The sequence below is a fragment of the Pezoporus occidentalis genome, unplaced genomic scaffold (assembly GCF_034315485.1).
Source record: "Pezoporus occidentalis ecotype Australia unplaced genomic scaffold, CSIRO_AGI_Poc_V1 ctg20, whole genome shotgun sequence".
NCBI classification, from domain to species: domain Eukaryota; kingdom Metazoa; phylum Chordata; class Aves; order Psittaciformes; family Psittacidae; genus Pezoporus; species Pezoporus occidentalis.
In genome coordinates this window covers 7,634,550-7,658,810 of record NW_026913856.1, presented here as the reverse complement: position 1 = coordinate 7,658,810, position 24,261 = coordinate 7,634,550, and the positions used below count along the sequence as shown (strand labels likewise).

Here is a 24,261-nt window from a genome sequence, read left to right as displayed (position 1 = left end):
GTGGTTTCTGACCTCCCCTATCCCTACGTGCATGTGTGTGTTAAATCTTTCCTTTATTTTCTTCTTTTCTTTATTTTCCTGTTCCCTTCCAGCATCCGGAACCCTGAAGGTGACCGTCCCTTTGTCGCATCTTCAGTCAGCATCGTGATGTTTGGGGTTGAATAGGCCAGCTTCATGGGGGGCTTCTGGATCAGGGCTGTTCTGCACCCAGGTAGGGACACTCGGCATGGGGTAGGAGGAAATAGCGTGTGAATGCAGATGTTTGGCACATGATGCTCTTGGATGAGGCTGGTTAAGTAGAGTAGCAGAAAACCTGCTCCTTGGAGACTTAACTGGTGAGAACAGACACCTTGGACCTTAAATGGATATTTGGAAAGCCAAGTCTGAGTTAGGTAGGTTAGTTAGCAGGTAGATTTTCATATCCATCCAAATAACTGGATGCCTGACTCCTCTCTCAAAACCAAGGAATTTGGGACCTATGTACCTAGGGGAATTCATGCCGCAGTTCTTGTCACGTTTAAAAGGAGAGCTTTGATTTCTGTGTCACTGCAATGCTTTTAGAAGACTATGCCTGATCATTTTTTCCCTTTCCATGCATATTTACAAGCATAACTGCTGCCTGAGACCGACCTCTGCAGGAAAAGGCCATTCTTTGGGCTTTGTGTTCACACATTCCAAAGAAATCTTTGCCACTGGGAGTCATCCTCTAGGAAGAAACACCTGGTGCAGGTGAGCATGTGTCTGCCTAATGGAGAACCCCCCCCAGTGAGCAGGGTATGTCCTAAGCACTAGCAGCAGCTCCACAATCCTGAGCTGATATTCATAGAAGCAATTAGGAGGAAAGGCATGCAGCTCAGTTGGGTCTTTAAGTAACTTTCACTGCCAGTATTCATCTTGCTTGGTAAGAAACTAAAATTAGAATATTAGTAAGGAAAGACAACAGAAGGAATAAACCTTACTGAGCTGCTGGGCCGGAGATCTATTTGTACAGGCTCATACAAAGCTCTTTGAGACCAACTCCCACTATTACAGGTTGCTCTGACCCATCAAACTTCTGATAAACTTGATTTTAACTGGAATCTTAAGGTGAGCTAAATTTTTGCAAGGAAGATGCAGATCATAGAATCATACAATAGAATCTCAGACTGGTTTGGGTTGGAAGGGAGCTTAAAGCTCTTCCAGTTCCAACCCCTGCCACGGGCAGGGACCCCTTCCACTAGAGCAGCTTGCTCCAAGCCCCTGTGTCCAACCTGGCCTTGAGCACTGTGAGGGATGGGGCAGCCACAGCTTCTCTGGGCACCCTGTGCCAGAGCCTCAGCACCCTCACAGGGAAGAACTTCTGCCTAATGTCTAAATCTACCCTCTTGCAGTTTAAAGCCATTCCCTCTTGTCCTGTCACCACATGCCCTCGTAAAAATCCACCAGAAAATTTCACTGAGGTGAATCACTGTGTCATAAACACGAATTTCCTCTTCTTGGATACTTCCCACAGGTCCTCTGAGAGATCCCAGGAAGACTGCATGCCACTGGGACAAGCATCAGAGAGTGACTGACAATTCTAGAGGTCAAACCATCTCTGCTTAACCATGGAAAGAGATGTGGGGACACTGGCAGCGCCACTTCAGTAGTTCTTACCCTTGTGTACATATATGAGCTTAAACATAGGCATTTCTTTATTTAAACCATCAGGAGTTGAAAAAGCCAGGCTGGTACAGAAAGTGCAGTTCTGTGGCTCAGTTTCAGGCTAATTACTGCAAAAATAAGCAAACACACCTGGGAAAGCAAGATGACATGGCCTGGAAAGTCTTGCAGGGGCTTACAGTACCAAGAGTTCACTTAGAGCAGAACTTGCTATGGCAGTTGTGTTCCTCTGTGGCGGTAAAGAAAAGCCTCTGTAGAGTAGCTACCTGAGTAATCACCTCTTCAGAGAGATGGAAACACCACACTTTGGAGACTGAGCAGTGGAGGTGCCTGGAAATGCTCTGAAAACATGATATCCCCCTGGAAAAATTAAAGTATTACTCTTGTCTGAACAATTAGTTGCTCAAAAATACGGAGAGGCAGCAATGGATACACTAATGCCTAGAAATGTCAAAGCTTTTGCAGCATTTCATGAATGTTTCTCTCCTTTCCCTTTTCCCAACAGTCCTGTATGTTTGCCTTTTTCCTTACAGAAAGAAAATCACCCCAGTTTAAGCTCCATGTGCTCCTGCATGGGATGGGTGGACTGTAACACACTTGTGTGACTTGCCAGACGTCTGGAAGAGGCACATTTAGGGGAAAGTATCTCAGTTTCTCTCTCGTGCCTTGTATCCCAAGGCAAAACAGCTGTGGTTTGTCCCTTGGACTGGAGGGAGGTGCTGTGTGCCAGGCCTGGAAGGTTCCTCCAGAGCTTGGGGATCTGCAGAATCCACTGGGAAGCAACAAGATGCCCTTCTGGGACGTGACGTACCTGTGGCATAGAGAAGTCCAAAGGCTACCAAGGCTTTTGGTGGGTTTTCTAGTCTGTTCTCTCCATTTGTTTTCCAAAGTGCTGGGAATTATCAGTTGCATCCAGTCTAGCAGGAGCCATCTCCGCCTTCCCAGCTTTCCCATCTGTAAAACATAGATGTTTCTGGGGCCACTGCAACGATTGACTAGATAGGTCCGTATCCTGAACTAATTTCTCCCAGTGACTTCAGTGGGATGCCCAGCCCAGAACAATGGCAGGATACACGACCCTAAACATTTCTGCAGTGCTTTGAAAGATGAAAAGCGGTGACTTTTATACCTATGTCAGTGTAGGGGCAGGGAAAGGTTTAATGATGTTTATAGCAGACATCACGGACATTACACATGAAAACATGGGAAATGGTGCACTTTTCTTGTAGGGAGATAATCTTTAATAGATGGCAATGAGGAAATAAAAGCATTTGTACACAACAGCCTACCTCACGGAGGGGGTATATTTGCCTGAGTAACATGGGCAAAGCCACAGATGTTTCCTCCAGAGCCAGAACTACATGGGGCTGTTCCTCCTGAGGAACAGGAATGAGAGAAAACCCAGCACATGCTTTCCCTCCCCTTCCTCAACCCTGGCTGCAGTTGTGGAGTAAAACACAGCCCCAGTGCTAGATTTTCTCAATGGAAACATTCCCCTAAAAACCATTTGTTTCTCCCTTAGGAGCAGTAGAAGACAATGAGAAAAAAAGGCAGACATGACTTGAAGACAGTATTTAACCATCCCTTTCTTGAGCTGTTCTATTGGTCTCCAAAGATAATGGGATAAAGCTTCTGTCTGTGAAGACTGCTTTATAGGAGGGGACTAGGGACTGATGGCATGGAGATGGGGATATGGACCGGGTGGTGTGACCCAGAAGAGGGCTATTCTCCCTCCCCACCCCGATGCTGAGATTTAATCCTCCCTTTTTTCTCTCTATGGAAACAATCTCTGACTCTCTTCACTTGGAGAAGACTACACAGCAACACAGCTTGTTTACTCGCTGTTGTCTTGGGTGAATTTGAAGCTGTGTGGCCTTGTCCTTGTTCCAGGAAATGCATGGACATAGCTGTCTGAAGGAAAACCGGAATGACTGTATAGTTTTCAGCACTGAGTGGCACTTCGCCACCTCGCTTTTATTGTTAGCAGATTACCATGTTGCCTCACTGCTCTGTGCCACACACCACGCTGCGACTAATATTCAACAAAAGAAAATCCCCTCCAAAATCCGCTCCGAAGTGACCGTGTTCTCCTGCCTAATGGCAGGAGGATCGGGCAGAGGCTCCGTTCATCTGATACTGTTTTCCCCCTGCATCTCTCCCACAAGCGAGGGGAGGAAGAAGGATGGAATGGCCCTGGGAAGCTCACGTCTGCAATGTAACACCTAGGGTGGTCGCTGCTGGATGCCACACTGCTGCCAGGAGCATGGAGCTGGGTTTGCTCACATTGACCAGCCTCTGGAGCTGTTCAGCATCTTTCCCCACTGAACCCTGAAAAAGAGGGGCGTGCAATAACAACATCCCAACTTGTTTGTGCCATGAAAGGAGCTGGAAAGAATGTGCTGAACCACATGACAGGCAAGGACATCAGGCTGCACAGAGAATAAAAAGGCCTCATTTTTAATTACTTCTGAACAAAGTTGGCTCAGTAAAGTATTTCCCATTGTACTGCTGAACTTTTCTTCTCATCACATCACACAGCAGTGAAGTGCAAGCTCCTCTGCTGCTGTAAGTGAACTGCAATCAAGCCTGTGTTCGGGATCATTTTGTTCCCCTATTAAAAGCAGACTCCCCAGCTTTCACCAGTGCTTCAGACTTCTCAGCAGCATCCAGGCACTTTTTTGTCACTGTAGATGTTTTCAGCATGAGTCTTAAGATAGAAGAATATCTCACTCCTTCCTAATCCCAGAAATCCTTAAATCACAACAAAGAAGAGACAACATAAGGGTTGGTATCCTCCTCAATGAGGCACAAACTGTCCATGTAGACATAACCAAGGTCAACCTACGTGCTAGCAGCAGGGCCACAGCTACAACAGGTACTAAATGAAGAACTACTACTTGAGTAAAGTTTCTCATCAATAAAACTTGTTAATTCTGCCTGTAAATTCTTCAGACTTCATGTTCTGATTGTCAGTAAAATATCTTGGTCTGGGACGAACTAAAACATAAGCAGGCCTCAGTTCCCCAAGGTCCATTATGAGGTCAGTGTCCAAGGATTCACCCAAATGTATTGCACTTTGGAGTTTTGTGGATTTAAAGACAGAAATGACTCATGTATAACTGATGTCTTCCTGAGCATGCAGAGAGCCTGAAACAATAGATCTAAGAGAGACAGACTGCTCCATTCACTTTTTTCTTCAAAATCTGCTGTTTCCTCAAGTAGAAACTTGGTCAGCCCATAAGAAGAAATCCACATCATACAACTGAAGACACCAGGAGTCCATGCAGGAGCGCGCCTTGGGCAGTCTTGCATTGTTTAATTAAAGAGCAATTTAGTGTCTTTCATTGAAATGTCCTTTAGCTAAAGATGAGCAGCTCCCCAAGCAGCAGTAAGGGCTCCACCCCTGTCACCGCTTCCCTCACTGTCCAAGACAGAAATCGTGTTGACTTCAGAGTGCCCAGGCACAAACTCCTGTTGAACCAGACCAGCTCTCTCACCCTGTCTCCAGAACAGAGCTGCTCCAGCTCTTGGAGGATCTTGGTGGCCTCCTCTGACTCACTCCAACAGCTCCATGTACCTCTTGTGCTGTTGCCCCAGAGCTGGACACAGGACTGCAAGGGGGTCTCTCCAAAGTGCAGCAGAGGTGGAGAATCCTCTCCCTTGACCTGCTGCTCATGCTCTGAAGATGCAGCCCAGCACATGTGGGGGTTCGGGGCTGCAAGCACACACTGCTAGGTCTTGTTGAGCTTCTCATCAACCAAGACTCTTAAGTCATAGAATCATACAATCACAGAATGGTTTGGGTTGGAAGGGATCTTGAGATCATCCAGTTCCAACCCCCTGCCATGGGAAGGACATCTCACACTAGACCATGTCAGGGACTTGAACACTGCCAGGGATGTGGCATTTACCACTTCTTTGGGCACCCTGTGCCAGCGCCTCACCACCCTCACAGGGAAGAACTTTTTCCTTGTATCTAACCTGAACTTCCCCTGTTTGAGTTTAAAGCCACCACCTCTTGTCCTATTGCTACAGTCCCTAATGAAGAGTTCCTCCCTGGCACCCTTGCAGGCTGCCGTCAGATACTGGAAGCCACTTTGAGGTCTCAATGCAGCTTCTCTTCTCCAGGCAGAACAGCCCAAACTTTCTCAGCCTGTCTTCACACAGGAGGTGCTCCAGCCCCTGATCATTCTCGTGGCCTCCTCTGGACTTGTTCCAACAGTTCCACGTCCTTCTTATTTTAAGGACACCAGAACTGCACACAGTGCTCCAAGTGGAGTCTCACGAGAGCAGAGCTGAGGGGCAGGATCACCTCCTTCACCCTGCTGGTCACGCTCCTTTTGATGCAGCCCAGGATACGGTTGCTTTCTGGGCTGTGAGCGCACACTGAAGTGGCTCATGTTCAGTTTCTCATCACCCAACACCCCCAAGTCCTTCTCCACAGGGCTGCTCTCACTCCAGCCTCCAGGAGTTGGAAATCCAACTATCATAGCATCATTTTTATTCCATTCAAAATGCTAATGAATGGTGCATTAGCTTAAGCTTATAGTAATGAATCTTCTCTGAGCCTAACTAGAGTCTCATACCTCTGTCTAGTTAGTATCTTCTCAGCAGTGGTTTGGACCTTGCCTGTTGGGAAGGTAATAGTAATGGCCCTACATGGCCCTGCATATGTGAAAATGGACCTACAATACATGATAGAAACACGTGATAGACTGGAGGAACACTGCGGAGATCTGCCCAAATGCATACAGACCTCACACAGCTCACCCTGTGGGTTACACACAGAACCACAGCTCCAAACAGAAAACTAGACATGCCTGTCCAAACAAAACTGGCCCCTGACTATGCACAGCCTTGAGAGCAGAGCAAGTCAACATCACGCATTTACATATCATGTAAATATATCTGTACTAAAACTTCAACTGTTAAGAAATGAAATGAGGTAGAGAATAAAACTCCCACAAATTTGACCAGAAAAGGCTGGTTCCATCTATAATGCAACAGGGGAAGTATGCGATACTAGAAGTTTTCTTTGGCAGAATACGCACTTCTTAACTGTGAAGGTCACTTGTGTGTCTTCACCCAATCAAGCAGGATTGCAAGAGTCAAAAAGGACATCAAATGATCATGTTATTTAATTTGCCATCATTTGGAAGGGGAAGGCAGTGACACATAATTATTTTTTTCCTTTTTTTCCTCTGCTTTCTAAGCTCATGTTACAATGAGTATGTATAAGTATTAACATAACCTCTGACTCTTACCCTTGAAATGCACAACTACTGAAACAAAAAGCAGAGGACTCTGCAGCACTTAGGTTTTAATTCACACTAAGTGATACTGAAAATAATTTTGAGCTAAAGAAAAAGAGACCATTTTAGAGCATGGCACTATTTATTTTCAGAAACCTTTCTTTTATTTAAAAAAAGTTGAAGCAACACTTCCCTTGAGCCCCTGTGTAGAGAATACATAATAATGATGAGAACTTTTTATTTAATACTGTATGAAATGTCTGACCCTTGAGGCATAATAACACGCTCAAAATACACTTAACAGTACCCTCTGGCTAAAAAAAAAGTTTCCAGCTCATACTTAAAAAAATATCCCCTTTAGATGCTTACTTTGACTATGTGCCCAGAGTCAATGGCAAAAGTGCTTCTGTTTAGAAAGGATGGTTCGGCCAAAATTCGACTTGTTTTTCAGGAATAGGAAACCAAAGGGGAAAAAAAGTAGTAATAAAGGCCATACCAAATAAATCATCATTCTCCTTTACACCATAAGTGACTGTTCACATGCATGCAAATCTTACTGTTCAAGCTAGTACTGGACAGCCCTTTCACAAAGAGAAGTCGCCAGTGCTGCTGTCTGATGTTGTGGGCGCAGGAAGACCAGGCTGGTTGTGACACAGGCACAGCAGAACAGGATTTTCTAGCGTCTCCAGCAACTTTTCAAACAACTGCGTATCAAACTAGTCAGCCACAGGTTTTGACCATGGTCTGTCTGCTTTTCATTTCCACTACAATGATTAATATTCATGTCATTTCAGAGCCAATATAATCACACCAGATTGTATTATCTGCATCCATAAAAAAGGTACTTGAAATGTTCTGGGGGAAAACAGAGGAGAAAACTGTCTTCGCTTTCCCCTGCCAGACTGAAAATCGAAATACAAGATTTACAAAGGGCTGAATTAACAAAGCAAGCTGAGAATCTTCCACCTGGTGGTAACAGCTATTGTGGGAACTCAGTGTCTGAGCCAGTGTTTCCACAGACATTCTTCAAGAGCATGAAAAAGGGCATTCTCTCCCCCCAGCCATTTTTATTAAAAATACACTGAAAACTCCCAACAGACAAAAGCTATCTGTAAGCAAAAGAATTGTAAGCCTTATGACAGATTTTCTGCAGCTGGCTTTCAAGCTCACAAGTACGCGTTTGCAGGTACAACCTTTAGCTGACAGAACATAACCACCTCACTATACATGGCCGCACACAGCTACCAAGGGGCAGTTTTTTGATCCAGGCCTCAAAAACGTACTAACCAAACAGCAAACCAACTCCCACACCCCCCCAAAAAAACCCCAAAACAAATTCACAGAGTGCAGGTACTTTGTGGATAATTGTTCAGAGAAATGGCACTTCTGTCATCTGTCTTGACAAATACACTTTACATATACAACTGCAGAAATGAGGCAGCTGTGAGATGCATGCCTCATTTGTTTGAAAAGCTGTCTCCACTTTGTTGTTTAGCCTGCAGAAAGCAGAGGAAATACTAATATTCTTGAAAACTTAGACTGGCTTCTCACAAAACAATGAAAACGCCTATTTTTTTTCCCCCTCTATTCATATTCATTTCTGACTATTGATTTCTACTTGCCCTTTGCTTCTCTGATTTTTGGCCAGCTCAACTCGCAAAGGATAACCCCCGAGGCTCAAGCCTTTCAAAGAGGATACAGCACTCTCTGCGGTTGGTTTATCCTTGTAATCGAGAAAAGCCCTGTGCTGTGCTCCTTGCCAATTCAGTCGTAAAGGAGTTACACGGAATTCCCTCAAAGCACATTTCAGCTCGCTCACTCTTACACTGGGAGGTATGTTCCCCAGGTACACAGTAGTAATCCTGCCAGATCCGTCTAATCTGGGACTTAAAGAATCACCTTCAACACAGTGTTTTCCTATTTCAGCTGAGCCCATAGCAGCCTGCGGTCTTATATTTTCAGCCGTCGCCCTCTGATTTAATGCTGCTGGTTTTTTGGTATTTGCAAAGTCTGAATGTGCATCTTGGAGGGTCACATCCTTGCCAGCCAGCTTCTCCTTGTAGTGAAGACTCCTCAGGATGGGGATTTTTCCCAGCATCTCAGAGGTGACCTAAAAAGGAGGAAGACAGATACAATTATGAGATTTCTCACCTTCCAGAAAGAGACAACAACCATTAGCACCCATTTGCACCATAAAAAGAGGAACCTTATTATACTGCTACCATTCAGAGTGCCAGAGTATTCAAAATGTTACAAATTGCTGGCCTGATTCTGAAGTTCCTCCCTAAATACACACTGCAGGACAAAAATAAACATTAGTTACTCTTTAAGCAAGCAGCACAATGTAGATCCAGCAGGAAAATCAAAACCAAACTCAGAACTACTAGATTTTGACATTTATTTATCAGAGTGCTTTCAGATTTGCATTCTCATTGTTATCCCTTAATATTTGCTTTGACTGAGGGCCTGTGCTCCTGCTCTGGCAGAATCTTACATGCCCGTAATTCATGAAACCATCAGGCACTTTCATCCTACATATCTCCTTGTGCTCTTTTCCCTCAAAACAGGATATCCCGTAGGCTGGGTCACACAATAGGGAGGGACGATGGTGTGAAGTTTGCAGCTGGGGAGCGTGCCTTGTAGCGGGGCTCCTCTGAATGTGGGCCCAGCTGGAGGCACGTTCCCTGGTTGCAGCACATCAACAGATCACAGCCTCCCTCTCCCTTTTGTCATCCAACTTCACGCACCACCCGCAGCTACTCATCAGATCTCACAACAGTCTGCTGGGTTGGGTCACGGAACAGAACGGAAGAGCACCCGGACCCAGACATTCTTCAAAACTGTGAATCTTCTACCAACTTCCATCCACTCCCAGTTCACAAGCAGCTTTTCTGGAAGGGCTCTTCCTCTCAACAGCTGAACCCTATCCATCTCAGGCATGAGATGCCCCAGGCTGCATTCACTGACTGGCAGGAAACACAGTGGCTCCCTGGCTAATGTGGTCTAGCTCTTGGCTTGCAAGCTGCAGTTGGAAAGAGGAATAATTTGTACTTGGCTGCTGGACAAGCAGAACATCCATCAACACAAGATCCAATTCTTAATTTTAGGGAGCAAAACAGAACCCAGGGAAGTGACACCTGAGTAGCCCACACACTGAGCAAGCCACTCTAGCAGGGTACTGCACCCAAGCTTATGAGCCTCTATACTTTGCAGAAGGCTGCACTGGACTAGCACAAGCATATCCTGGCTAGAATACGCTTGCAGATCTCCCAGCTCAGATCTCCCTCATATCTCCGAGCCCCTCAATTCTTGGTTCTACAATTACAGTCAAAGTGAGTTTGTTTGTCTGGCAGCATGTCGTGGTTTAAACCCAGTCCGGTAACTCGTTCACTCACTGCCCCCTTCTTTCCCTCTCCCTACTCCCAGAAGGATGGAGAGGAGAATCAAAAAGAATGCAACTCCCATAGGTTGAGATAAGAATAGTTTAGTAACTAAGGTATAACACAAATCACTGCTGCTACCACCAATAATAATAATGATAAAGGAAATAACAAGGGAAGAGAATACATCATCTCACCACCAGCCGACCGATAACTCGCCCCCCCAGCCTGACCAAGCTCTGACCGATACGTCCTCCAACCGTGCAGTCTCCCAGCCCTTCCGGCTAACTCCCAGTTACATCCTGAGCATGACGTGCTGTGGTATGGAATACCTCTTTGGTCAGTTTGGGTCAGGTGTCCTGTCTCTGCTTCCTCCTGGCTTCCCCTCCTCCCTGGCAGAGCATGAGGCTCACAAAGTCCTTGGCCAAACCAAAACATCATTGTTATCAGCTCTGTTCCCAGGCCGAAAGTCAAAATACTGCACTGCACCAGCTACCAAGGAGAAACATGACTGCTACTGCTGAACCCAGGACACAGCACCACATCAAGTCTAAAATTCACAGGTCTCCAGGGAGAGTAGCCCAGCTCTGAAGTGACTGGAGTAAAATCAAAGACAGGGTGGGGGCAACAGTAGGTTAAGGTAACAGGAAAGCCAGTCAACAAAAGTCTGTTAAATATTCCCAGGGCTCCTCTTCTGAGGAGCAAATCAGCAACTTTTATTTCAGGCTGAAACCAAATAAAATTATAATTTACATAAAGTCTGTCCAACCTGTTAATATAAAATGAAATAGCCCAATAGGACTATCCAGGATGAAAGAGGCCACCTCCACTCTGCCACACTGCAGACCCAGAGTCAAGGTGTTTGCGATCATGCCCCTTAAACATGCAAGCTTTACGGCTGAGAACAAGTTCTGAACAAATCTGGCCTGATCTGGTAGCCAGGATAGAGAAGCAAGGACTTCCTTTGGGGCTCCAGGAGCTCCTGTACTCTGAAAGGTACATGCCATTTTCAGATTTTGAAGAGTTACTGCTCTATGGATTTTTGGACTGATTTGATTTTCTCAGCCAAGAATTCAGACTGCTGTGTTTGATAGCAAACTCCCCTTCCTTGGGCAATACAACGTCAATGGTTGAAACCATCTTAGTTTTTACTGGCCAAAAATTGGGAACATTTGTTGTCCTCTGTCAAATTTCTATGTGTAATGCTAATTAAACCAAACAGGAAAATCATTTTTCTATTCTCATGCAACTAATTACTCCTGGGTCCAAGGCACAACCTCAACCTCTTAACAGGTGTATGTACAGTTCCTTTCACCCTGAAATTAAAGTTGGTTCCCAAGGCATGGACTGGGTGTTCAGTTAGAAAGATGAATGCTACCAATGGCAAACCCTCACCACTTTGTAGATGAAGGGAACCAAAGAAAAAGGCACTGAGAGGATGATCCCTGGAACCCCCACTCTTTTAAGGACAAACCAAGGAAAGGATTCAGATAAGCCAGGGCTAGCATACTCTCTAAAAGATTTTGCCTGCCCAGGCTTCAACACGGCCTCTCCTCTCACTAGAACAACCAGTAATTTTTGGCATCTGACTGGAGATCTTGGAGCTACTGTTTCAGGCTCCCTGCAAACTTGGGAAGATGTAGTTACAACAGCAGAAACATCTTCACAAGGACTATGAACTGTTGTTTTCTATAAAAGCTGAAGCTCTGATCAAACACCACCAGGAAGTGAACCTATCAATACCTTAAATTCAGTCCCATGCAGATATAACAAAAAGTTGCCTTTACAGTACCAAACCAACAAAGGCAGATGATTTGGCACTTGGATTTGTTTTATAATAGAAAACTGTAAAAAACTGTAAAACAACCTACATCAGACAAGTTCTGACACTGGCAACTGACATCCTTCTGCCACAAAAGAGAGACAGAGGATTTACCTTAAGGGTTTGTTTCCTTGAGGTCCTACAGAATCTTTCAGCTGGGCCAAACCTCCTAAATACTTCCCTATTTTCCCCCACTTTTTTATTGAAGGAACAACAGAAACTCACTTTGGGATTCCAGAGTTTCAAATCAACAAACCAATTCACTACTTTTTTTGGGGTGCAGGGAGTGAGAGCCAAAAGGGCAAAGGGGGCAGTGGGTGGCAGAGGAGAAGAAAAAAGCTTCCTCTGCTCTGTTGCAAAATAGCAAACAAAAGAGCTCTGTGGTAGTACAATGTGTTGCTAATTATGATCATGCAAAAAGTTTCTTTTGTCTTTTGAGTTGTGGAGGATTGCAATGATTTATTTCCATGTGGAAACAGGCCAAAGATATTCCCCCTCTCTTTCAAACAAGCTGCACGTTTCTTGGTTCTGTGCTGTCTGGTCACTCCTTCCTAGCCTGACCTACTGCTTTAGGCTAAGCCAGACTTGGGTTCTATCCCGGGTCTGCTTGACCCCGTTATGCAGATCTGGGCAAACCCAGTGGTAGAAGTTTCTTCCCCTGTTCCCCTCATCCCTAAAAAGTCAAGGCCAAACCATTTATTGATGTTTGTAAACTTCGTACTGAGTGTTGGGATTTAGCTAAATGATTGGCTTTGGCAGTGAAGCCGGCTGAAGAAGTTTCTTATTACTCCTTGACCACCAATTCCCAGGCCAGTTCCATACTTCAGCCCTCTGGGGTTGGCCAACAGAAGTGTTTGTGGGTCTGCACTATAAACTCAGTAACTGATGTGATTCAGGTTAAAAATAACTTCACCAAAAGCAATTCATCATTTAACAATCCTGCCTACTCTCTGCCATGGCTTGGGAGAGCCTTGGGGAAAGAGGACAGCAGGGTAGATGAATTCTTCTGACACACAAGTAGTGGGCTATGGGAAAGGAGCTGAGAAGGGAAACGTGGCCCCTTTCTGACAGAAACCTGAAGAAAACAGTCTTGGGTACTGAGTGCCAACACAAATCTCCCAATACTTAACCCCGAGCATCCACTCTTATGACACCTGGTTTGGTCCCAAAACAACGTAGTGGCAGATGGACTTCTGCAACTGCTCTGCTCGAACATCAAGGCTCTCTTCAGCCTCTGTTATTCCAGAACAGTGAATGTGGCCACTTTCAATATTTTGCTGGGCAAAATGAAAGATGTATTTGTCCTCTGACAGAATGAGCAATGCTGACCCCTGATATAGCACAGGCCAAGCCAAATACCACTTTGATTTCCCTGGCAGCAGAAGTGGTGCAGTTCTAATATATGGCACATGAGGGAAGGGCAGCTAGAGACTGGAGAGCATTCTAGGTCTGCTATTTAATTCTGCTTCACACAGCTACTCATCTGCACACATCAACTGATGTAGGAACATGTAGCTCAAAATGGAGAGAGACGATGGTGCTGCATCCTTTGAGGAAGCCTGTGAACACAACAATCAATGTTTAGCAGATGCACCAGCCCCTCCAGGTATTTAGCTGGTAGGCAAAAGATGCCTGAAAAATTCATCTTTGCCCACCCAGAGGGGTCTCTGACCCAAGACCGTTCGTAACGGCTTTCAGGACAGAGTCTGCTTCTCGTGTTGTCTCTTTAATCAGTTGCTTGTTTAAATGAACACTGAGCTCACAGGGTTTTAAAGCACAGAGAAAGCCAAGACAGCTGGGATGGGCCAGCACAGTTTAACATTTTATCATTCATTTGCACAAAATGTCCAAATATGTGCACGCAATCCCAGGGCATATTTCTGGGAGCTGGCAGCCCATGAAGTCTGCTAGTGTCCCTCAGGAGAAACTTATGCAACCCACACTTGGAATCCACCAGCAAAAAACTGAATCTGTGGACTCTGTAGCAAGGGTCAGACTTGCAAAGGTGTTGAGATGTTTAACCATGCATGGAAGCATGCCCTGCTCACGCTATCCCTCCACAAAGCAAAGCCTTGGCTAAACTAACCACAATTTTCTTCTGATGACAACGCTATGTCCCTGCTAAAGGTTCTGTCAGCTTGAGTTTGAGTGTGAATTTGAGCTTTAAAACAACATTATTTTACTTACCAAATATTCTATCACAGACCCGAATCAAAAGCTATTTGTTGTCAGTTTCCATCTCTGTCACTGCACACTAAATTCTTTCAACTTCAGATGCAGGGATTCCCCCCAGTTCATTTTATTTTGGGAAAAAAAGTAATTTTCCTACTTCCATAAAATTCTCAGCAGAAGAATGATTGAAAAAACAGAAGGAAATGCTTGCTAGAATATACTGTTTTTTCTACCAACTACTCTCATTTCCCTCTTCATGACCCCAAATATTTTAATTGGTCTGTATAGTTTCAATTTAAAATAAGCACAGCACAAATAACTTTGTAATTGTGACAATATAATATACAGTGTCACAGATAAAGATCATAGCTACCCATACAAAATACTAAATGAGAAGTAAGTTGCCTCATGAGTTCAGAGTTCCCAGAAACAATGGGTTAGATCTGCAAGATAGATGAAGCCAAATAACTCTCCACTGGCATCCAAATACAGTTTTCCAAAGTGTTCAGCTCTTAGCAGCTCTTGCTGTCCTCCAAAAGCACATACTGATTTCTCAAAACCCTGAACTGAGATGGAGAAAGCTTCCCCATACACACACTGCAGTACTACCTCTGTATTTAGAAGTGTTTCCAGCGTGCCTAGCACTGATACTGACAATGCTTCTTTGGTATTAATAATATTGTAACTCCCGTACTTCCTTACAAATGCATTTCTGTCACAAAAATCACACCAAGTAATTCTCATCCTCCTGTCTGTAAAAACGTAGCAAGAAACAGCTCAGTTGGAAATTCTGCACTGAGAAGAACTGAAAGAAGGCAACTGAGAGCAAGTCATGCCAATTACCCCAAGAAGCAAATCACTTACACACAGAAGAAAACCTATTTACCCCTTCCCATATCTGACACTTTACTCCTTTCCTACATAGCACATAACAAACAAAACCATTCCAGGAAAATACAGTACCTCTTTGAGCACAGAAATCTAGCCTGGAGACATGCATTTTGTTAGCTGCATAAGTACTTTCTTACCTCTTTCCAGCTGAAAGCAGTGTGCGCATTAATGGCTATTTATCCTAACAGCTTCAGCAAAGCACATCCTTCAGCAGTACTTAGCTGTAATCCCATGTTTGCAAACACCTTTAATTTAAGCTCCTAAATCATTGTCTTGGAATAACTTTTTTGCAATGTATTTTAGGCATCACAAATCTTAACAATAAAGTTTAGCTACCTTCTATTGACAAAACACCACAGTTAGAAGTGGGTTATTTATTTACTGACTACCTCTTGGTTCATTTAGTTTTGGTCTGAGGCACAGGAATGCACCAGTAAAGCCAGGATTTGAAGGAGAAAAAGATGTGGAGACAAGGATGAGAAAAGGATGCAAAAGCAACCAGGAAACGTCAAAGGACAAACACTTAAATAGTCTGTACCAAATCCTGCATTTTTAACACCCGGTCGATTAACTAGACCTCCCACCTCCAAGACCCTCTGTGAAGAGTTGAACACAGGAGTTACCACCACAAGCACAAACAAACCATACACAAATACACAAGTTGTTCAGATCTCTGAGAGAGAATAATGCTATTTTCCACCTTCTTCATATAGACACAACACTTTGATCTTGTCCCAAAACTACAGAAATGCAAAGATTATTCCTGCTGAGGCTAGTATTCTCCAATATTATTAGCTAATCAACATATGCTCTGAAGAACAGCCAAAAGCTGCTTGATGTGTTAAATCAACATGTAAATACTCAAACAAAGGGTCCATAGTGTAACGTGCTCCCTTCCCAGTGAAAGCTGTAGGATATTCAGTGAGAGCTCTGTTTCAGACAACATCACTAACATGGAGATTACTAGAGAAAAAGTTTCACCATCTCATGCAAACTGGCTGAAGTCAGTGTGGCACAAGCTTTAGCTATGACTCTATAAAACATCTCTTCTCAAGCCTTACAAAGAAGGATAAGGAGCTGTGGCAGACACTTCATTAGTTTATGAGACGTATATTATTATATTTCTTTTTCTCTGAAAAGCCAAGAAACGCAAAGGTAACATCAAATTTAATACATCGCTTGCGTCTGACTGACCTTTCATGAGCAGCTAAAGTTTCACAGGAATTCAACAGCCCCTGCAAGGTTCCCCAGACCTTTAAAAAATGTCACTGCTAAAGGGAATGAGACAGAACAGAAAGAAAGGAAAAAAAAAAAAAGTGTTAGCAAGGCCACTTACTGAGACTGAAGTCTGACACTAAGGCAGTCAGCCTGTGATCAAAAGTATGTTGGCAAGATGGATGGAGCACAAGGGGCAGGCCTTCAGAACAATTACATTCAATAATATTCTAAAAAAATTAGTATTCAAAAATAATTCAATGGAAAAAATGCACTGGTACAGACAGACCTTTTATTTATTTATTTATAACCTCAAATCCTCAACCACAAGCAGGGTAAAACACTCTCCCACTATAGGAACAAAAATAGTACTGGCTAGAATTGTTTGTTGTAGATACGTTACCTTAACAAATTAACTCTTTTTGCTGTTTGGCACATGCTTAACAAATAACTCTTCATTTCCCTAGAAGTATTCACTAATAATTCCTCAGTGGTTTCTGCAAGACATTGGTACACTGTTCCTCATTTCGGTGTTCCTACTGTTACTCAGTCACGCAGGATTGCATCTGCTCCCTAACTGGTTGATTTTAGGAATGAAAATCTAATGACAAAGAAAGAATTTTCCCAGCATGAACTTCCAGTAAAACAGTTCACTAAATGCTCTTCTGAAACCATTTGTGAAGCTGTTAAAATTTTCTGACAATCTGAAGCATGGGTGGAGGGAAAGTCCAAACCCATAAAAAATAGTTATCAATAAATAATGACTTAAAGTAGTATAAAGTCTATAGATATAGTCCACCACCTGAAAACAAACTCCAGCCACAAACTTAATCTATTGTTTGAAAGTTAATCTGCTACGTAAACAGCAGTGTACCAGCCACCAAGGTCCTTTCCTTTCACAACCAGAGCACCACATACTCTACCACTCCTACGCGGCCTAAAGCAACGAAGTTCTCTCTGTGGTACAGGCTCCAGAAAATGAATAGAGCCAACCTAAACGAGCACTGAGTAAAACATAAGGTGGAGAAGCCCCTCATCTTACACTGACTATTATACTACAAACAACTACAAGAAACAAAGTCAGCCTTAAAAATTCACAATGTTTCCACTTACTCTCACCCCATATTCCATCTGGAACAGCAACCTGGGCTTCAGTAATGTATTTCTCCTCCTCACAATTACCACTTAAAACTCACTGAACACAGATGCTGCTGTTTTGTTTCATCTAACCATCTAACACATTTACTCCTTTTCCAAGTATTTCTAACACAAGAAATGCATTTATATGTAAAAATGAGGGAGTGATCAACAGAATGTTGATACCACTACGCCACCATTAGCAGAAGTAACTTGCCTTATGCCATATTATTCCCTGAGGCTTTGGTCGTTTGCAATTGGTTTTGATAGTTCTTGTTGGAGTGAGTATATAATCCACAGTTAAATCATGATCACCAAGAAGTTCTTCTGCTATGTCGACCACCTACATGGAAGAAGAAATCTGTTAAGCAGGTAAAACGAATTAAAATTGCACACCATCCCTGATGTCTTGCAGCATAGGAAAATCTGCCAGTGATGGTGGAAACAAAGTAAAAATGTCACACCAACACCATGCCAAGTCTCTTCTCCAGACAAACCATTCACTCTCACATAGTTCTGAATCACCACTAAAGAGGGGATATTTTAACTTACCTGACAGTCATGCACAATAGTAACTACAGGTGTATCCTCCTGCACCGCACCCATTGACACCATCATCGCATACTCCATGTCTGCATAACCTTCCCCTTTTCCAATTCTCCAGCCTAAAATACACAAAAGTAAACAGCGATAGTAAGTGCAGGAACAGCAGAGTGGAAAGGTGGGTTGCTGTCAAAAGCATGCAATTAAACTAAGCAGCCTGCAACAGATAAACCAAGCACAGAGTTGTAATTCAAGAAAAAAAAAAAACCCACATCAGTGTCTCTCATAGAATGCAGCTTTCCTTGTAATCAGCACTGAAATGAAAATAAAACATTAGTTTCAATGAACTCCTAAAGGAGCCCAGGAGCCTCCAACTCAGAATAAACCGCATTTAGACCAATTCAGTTAATGCAGAATCCTGTTTACCCATTGTAATTAGAACCCTCTACTCACGTCAAACATAGGTTAACTTTACGTGGGTAAAGAGGAACCCCAGCTCACATACAAAAACCATGTTAGCTTTAGGCAATGGATAAAGAATGGATAAATCAGTGGAAAATTATTCACCACCAGCAGGTCTTCAAAATACTGGAAAATGCAAAATCTGATCCCCAAATTGGTACTGAATCAGCAGTAACACATGTGCTTTCACACACCCTTGCAAGCAGAGCAGATCCTCTGAACAGGGAGCCCTTTCTGATTCTTAGAAAAAAATAAAATGAAACAAAAATTGACTGCTGAATAGTTCTACTGAAGGCCAATACACTGTCCCTCACACTCTAAACCACATTGCTGTCTGCCCACCAAGCTGTACCAGCACTATCGTGAAGCAGGCATCAATTCTTCCTGGTTGAACTGGGATCAGTGACTTGTCACACAGAACAGACAGAACTCAAAGACTGTAATTCAGTTCCAAAGACATGTTTGGGTCTGCCAAAAGGAACATGTAGTGCAGCCTACTGAGACTGTGAATCGTGACTTAGGACCCGCCTCCTGAAAAGCTCCTGACAAGGCTTTAGCTTACCTTTTTCAGAGACAGCCACTGATCCTACAACAACCAAGTCCACTTGTGCTTTCCCCTCAAGACCTACAGGCACACTGTATTCTTTTATACCCTGCAAGAATAACATAATATTAGGTTTGCAGAGTGCAGTCTTTCAACCAGTGAGGCAGAAATCCAGAGTATTTTGATAAATCCAAGTAACTCCCCACATTTCAAAGTGTTTCTTCCATGTATAGCCAAGCTGCATCTGTCTGGAAAGTTATCCTCTAGGGAATCCTAGAATAGATTCCCTACCACAGTGACAAGAATTTTGGCACACTTCAAGAAGGCCTGAGGGAGGTGGGCACTTTTTAAAGCAAGGTTATTTAGGATCAAAGTCTTGTATTTTGAAACCCTTTACTGGACATTAATTTCTAAAAATTAGGGCAAATGACACTTCCTACCCTATTACTACTACCAGCTCAAAGTCCTAATATTCATGCCCATGAGGAATAACAGAGCACTACACATTCATTAATTCTCGCATACAAATCACAAAGTTAGTTTACGCACAGGCAGCTACAGCATAAAGATGTTAAGTTGTTCGCCAGAAGTCACAACCAGGTACCCAAGCTGGATTACACTCCACACTGCAGCTGCTGTACTGCCAGTTTCCCTATACCTGCATCTTTAAAAGCACCTTCCATATCTGCCTACGTGTTCCCTGAGAATACATTCTTCAACACTTTGCTGCGTGATCATCATCTGGGATGTGCCACTGCCAAGCTAAGCCATCTTTTACCCAAACTTTTTACCAGAGATGCTAATGAACAGAAAAACACAGAAGAGAAGCAGAAAGAAAAAACCTACATTCCTGCCTTTGTTTTTTCCTTCCCCTCTCTCCCTGCTCCCACCCGTCTTCAGGCTCCTTTCTAAAGAATACGTCCTAACGAAATTCTGTTGAGAGCTGCAGAAATTAAAATCTGGCTTTTACTTGGGATTTCCACGATCAGAGGTTTAGAACTTTTAAAAAGGTACCTTCTGATCCATTCACTCTTAATATATGTGTACAGTGTAATGTAAATCCTCCTCGAACCAATGTGACTTTGTGCTAAATTAATCCTCACAGTAAAAAAGCCAAATTTTCTCTGTAGAGAACACCCCCCCCCCCCCCCCAAAAATCAGTAATTTGTGACTATCAGTAACAATACTCATTATCCACTTTGCAGGAGTGTGGTAAGAATTGTTTGCACAGTGCTTTGTAAATACAAACTGCTAATAGCATTTATTTGTTAGTACTTTTGGTTGGGGGGAAAAACAGACACATGGTGGTAAGATCACAGATCAGATACAAGGCTCGAAGCAGGTCAAGAGAAAGGTCTCTTTCAAAAGTACTCTTCAATACCGAGAAGCTTAATTAGTTAACGACTTTAGTGGAACTTCCAACAAAGAAAGTCACCACTAATTGCCATTCATTTACAACCCTCGGTTACAAACAGGATTACTGTAGAACTCTATTGCCTTTAGCAGGAGATAAAGAACAAAATAAACCCACGTAGCTCGCCTAGTCATTATGCAGAATTTACATTTTCATATAAAATAAAAATGCAAAAAATACCACACGGGTTTCTCTACCGAATAGCTTTAGCTGTACAGCACGATACTTGAACACAAGAGGGCAGCAACATACTACAATTCAAAAGAAAACCGGTAACGCATTTTTGTACCTGGGTTGATGCAAACGACAGAATAAACGTTTCCTTAAACTTAGGATTCTAAACGAATTGATCTTTCCTGTTTAGTAACACCTAATATTCTATTGACCAGATTATGCAAAAAAAAAGCAAACACTGAAATATTCCTCATAGGGTTCACTAACTAAAAACTGCAGAATACAGGAGAGCTATTTATTAAAAACCTAAAGAACTCACCTATTAAAGTTGCTCAATGTTCCAAAAAGCACTCAGAAAATATCAATACCATTCTTTTAATAAAATATAATGAAAATACTCAATTTTCTAATGATTTAACTACCAACGAAAAAATTATTAATGCTGGGTATGTACCTAAAAACCAGGAATAACACTCTAGCAGAACAATGTCAGGTAGCACCTGGTTTTCCAACTTTTAGTTGGACTATCATGACACAATGCTCCTCCACCACTTAATTCAGACCTCCCCCATTCTTCATTCTTACTTGAGATGTAGCACATATTCGCAGGATCTCCTTAGTTGCACCTAGAGGTGGAACAATCTTATTGAACAGTCCACTTCTCAGACGTGGCATGGGAACCAACAAAGTCTTCCTTGCCTGTGTAACAAAAGTTCTCACATTAAAAGGAACTGGGCTCATTTTACACTAAAGAAATATTTTTATTGTCCTTTAGGTCTCCATGTTGTTTATCTCATTTGCCATCGATTAGTTAGCACCCCTGATGGTGTAGTGCTTGTAGATGAATGCCCTCAAGTATGGCAAAATCCCAGGCAAGGTTTTATTTGAGAAACAGATGCCAAGACATGACGGTTGATGTAAAGAGCGTGCCACACATGAATTACACGCATAAGCTGGTGAACACACACAGGTCTGAAGTAAGTCTGTCACACACTCATGTGATAAATATAACGCAATTTGAGGTAAGGCTACCTTACATGTTTCGGGGAATAAGATGGATGCAAACATGTAAACCGTCATGCTTACAATGATAGGGAAACTGCTATTGCTCTGCAGAAAGATATTAATTTCCCCAAACTCTACCTGCAGCTTTGCCATTTGCCAAAAAAAAAGGCAAAAACATCCTTCCATGAACACCTTCATGGGGCTAAGGACTAGTAAAACTCCCACCCGAGAAATTGCAGCGCTTGGCCATGAGATGTCACCAAGCACAGCGGTCCCACTCTCCTCAGGGATGCAACAGTGCTGTTACCTGCAGTGCAGCTAGCCGAACACCTTCGAGAGGTTTGTCAGGATCTACTTTAATCTCACGTGCTCTGATGAACATATCCAGCTCTCTAATAGAGCAGCAAGCCTGGTGAGACCCCTGCGTGAAGAGAGGAATCGAGAGAGAACATATTCACTTACTTCTAGTGTTAGAAAGCGAGCGTTCTTCTAGGGAGCATCAGGATTTATTTTTACAGTCTTGGCAGCTTTGAACTCCTGTAAACCCAGAAGCCTTGTTGCAGCATGCGAGGCACCCTATTTTCATAAGATATCAGCACATCACCAAGGAGTTAACAGCAGAGATGGGCATTTTACACTCTTTCATCCTACAGAGAAATGGATTTCCCCAGATTTCTAACTATGAGGGACATACTGTTAATTTTGTGGTGTTTTCTATGAGAAACTCTTCACATACCAACAGACGCTGAGCACTTGGCTGGTACTTGCAGACCTCAGAAAGACAGGATCCAAGTGAGTCACTTTGCCCAATTCCACCTATACTCATGCCTGACAGCTGGAGACTTTTTTAATCAATGAATGCAAACAGATTCCTTTAAACACACGCCAAAATTCTTTCAGATGACGACTTTCTGGACAAGGCTGCCTGTGTTTTACAGACACTATATTCACCTTCCACTAGACCAGACTGCTCCAAGCCCTGTCCAACCTGGCCTTGAACACTGCCAGGGATGGGGCAGCCACAGCTTCTCTGGGCACCCTGTGGCAGTGCCTCACCACCGTCACAGGGAAGAACTTCTTCCTTATATCTAATCTAAACCTGCCTTCTTTCAGTTACGGAACTCAGAAGACTCATTTCTTAGCTGAGTAAGGTGCTGAAGCTTAACGGAGCACACATTCCTCTTGCAACTTAAGCTGACATGCCCTTGCTTTAGGGTGTGATAAAGCCTCAGACCTCCTCCAACTGCTTCAGCACCTACCTCACCTTAATGCCAAACTAAGGCAGAATGCTTCTGCCAGTCCCTTGGGCAAAAGCAGAGCCCATGTCATCACGTTCTCCTAAAACACCCAACATCCACCCCCAAAATGCTGATTTGGTCATCGTTTCTTCAATACATGGCAGATAGGCAGCTGCACACTCTAAGCCTGATTTAAAACAGGCAGACAGTGAAGCAGTGGCCTGAGTAAATGAATACTTTTTTAAAGTCTTCTTCTTTCTCTCCTTCCAAATCTCCCCCTCCCAGCCATCAAACTGGGGACACAATGAAGCCAGAGGAAGGATTCTCCCACCACTGTCCAGCAACACTTTGTCAGTAATACCTTGAACACCATTCACATTTTAGCAGCACAGTGTTCCCAGGCTAAGCTCTACAAGGTGGGGGACTTCAGCTTTCCATCCCAACGCACCCACTGAAGGCCCTGGGGAGTGAAATCAGTTCAGAATGCCTCAGTTCCCCCGTCCATAAATATATTTATTGCATTTACAAGGCGTTTTTGTACCCACTGATTAAACACAGCACACCACCTGCCATGTATTGTCAGGTACAGACCCCTGTATTTTACTCGCTGTTAAGTGAGTTTGCACACTGGTTTTCGGAGCTCTGCCACCACAGCCACAGACCAACGGCACACCCCGCAAGAACACGCAGTTCACAGCTGCCTGCTCACGCAGGGGGGAGCTTCCAAAGCTCGGCGGGGCCCGGAGCTTTGGAGGGAGAAAGCAGAACGGAGCGGCCCAGACCCGCCACAGGCGGGCCGCCGTACCTTGAAGTTAGGGATGCGGCGGTGCACCGGCCGCGGGAAATCGGCCAGGCCGCTGCCCTCCAGGTAGTCCCACACCTTCTGCCGGATGTCGCCTTTGGAGGCACCTGCGGGAAGGCAGAGCTGAGCCCGCTGCCGGGCGCCTAAAGGGGGAGCCCCGCCACCGCCGCCGGGCCGCTCCCACCCTTCCCCTTGGTCCTTCCCTCAGGCCAACGGTCGCCCCCAGGAGCCGCGCGGTGACGTAACCCGCCGCGCGGTGACGTAACGCGCCGCACGGTGACGTAACCCGCCGCGCCGCCGCTCACCCGCGCGCAGCTGCACCCCCCCCTCCATGGCGGCGGCGGCGGCGCTACCGGAGGCAGCGGAGGGAGGAGGAGGAGGAGGGAGGAGGAGGAGGAAGAGCCTCCGCCGTGTGCGCCCGCCCCTCGCACGCGGATACGGTGGCGGCGGTGGGTCAAACGAGCTCGAAGGCGAAATGGTGGCGTTAACGGCGTTGCCGGGGTTGGGAATGATCTTTGCGATCATTGAGTCCGGCCGTTCCCTCCGCGCTGCCACCGCTAAACCTTGTC

The 24,261-nt window shown here is 44.2% G+C and overlaps 1 protein-coding gene across 2 annotated transcripts; it reads right to left on the bottom strand.

The window, feature by feature from the left end:
• Positions 1-7,718: 7,718 nt before the first annotated feature.
• MTHFSD (methenyltetrahydrofolate synthetase domain containing) lies at positions 7,719-24,054 on the bottom strand. 2 transcript variants are annotated; one of them, XM_062618357.1, is made up of 9 exons: positions 23,998-24,054; positions 23,696-23,799; positions 21,960-22,073; positions 21,233-21,346; positions 19,078-19,168; positions 18,063-18,175; positions 17,728-17,853; positions 8,793-9,003; positions 7,719-8,389 (listed from the first exon to the last, which is right to left on the bottom strand). In XM_062618357.1, exons 1-9 carry the CDS (start codon positions 24,023-24,025, stop codon positions 8,385-8,387), a joined length of 906 nt encoding a protein of 301 aa, XP_062474341.1. In that variant the 5' UTR covers positions 24,026-24,054; the 3' UTR covers positions 7,719-8,384. The 2 variants fall into 2 exon arrangements, with proteins under 2 accessions (XP_062474341.1, XP_062474339.1); XM_062618355.1 differs by having other exon boundaries at positions 7,719-9,003.
• Between the last annotated feature and the right edge of the window lie 207 nt (positions 24,055-24,261).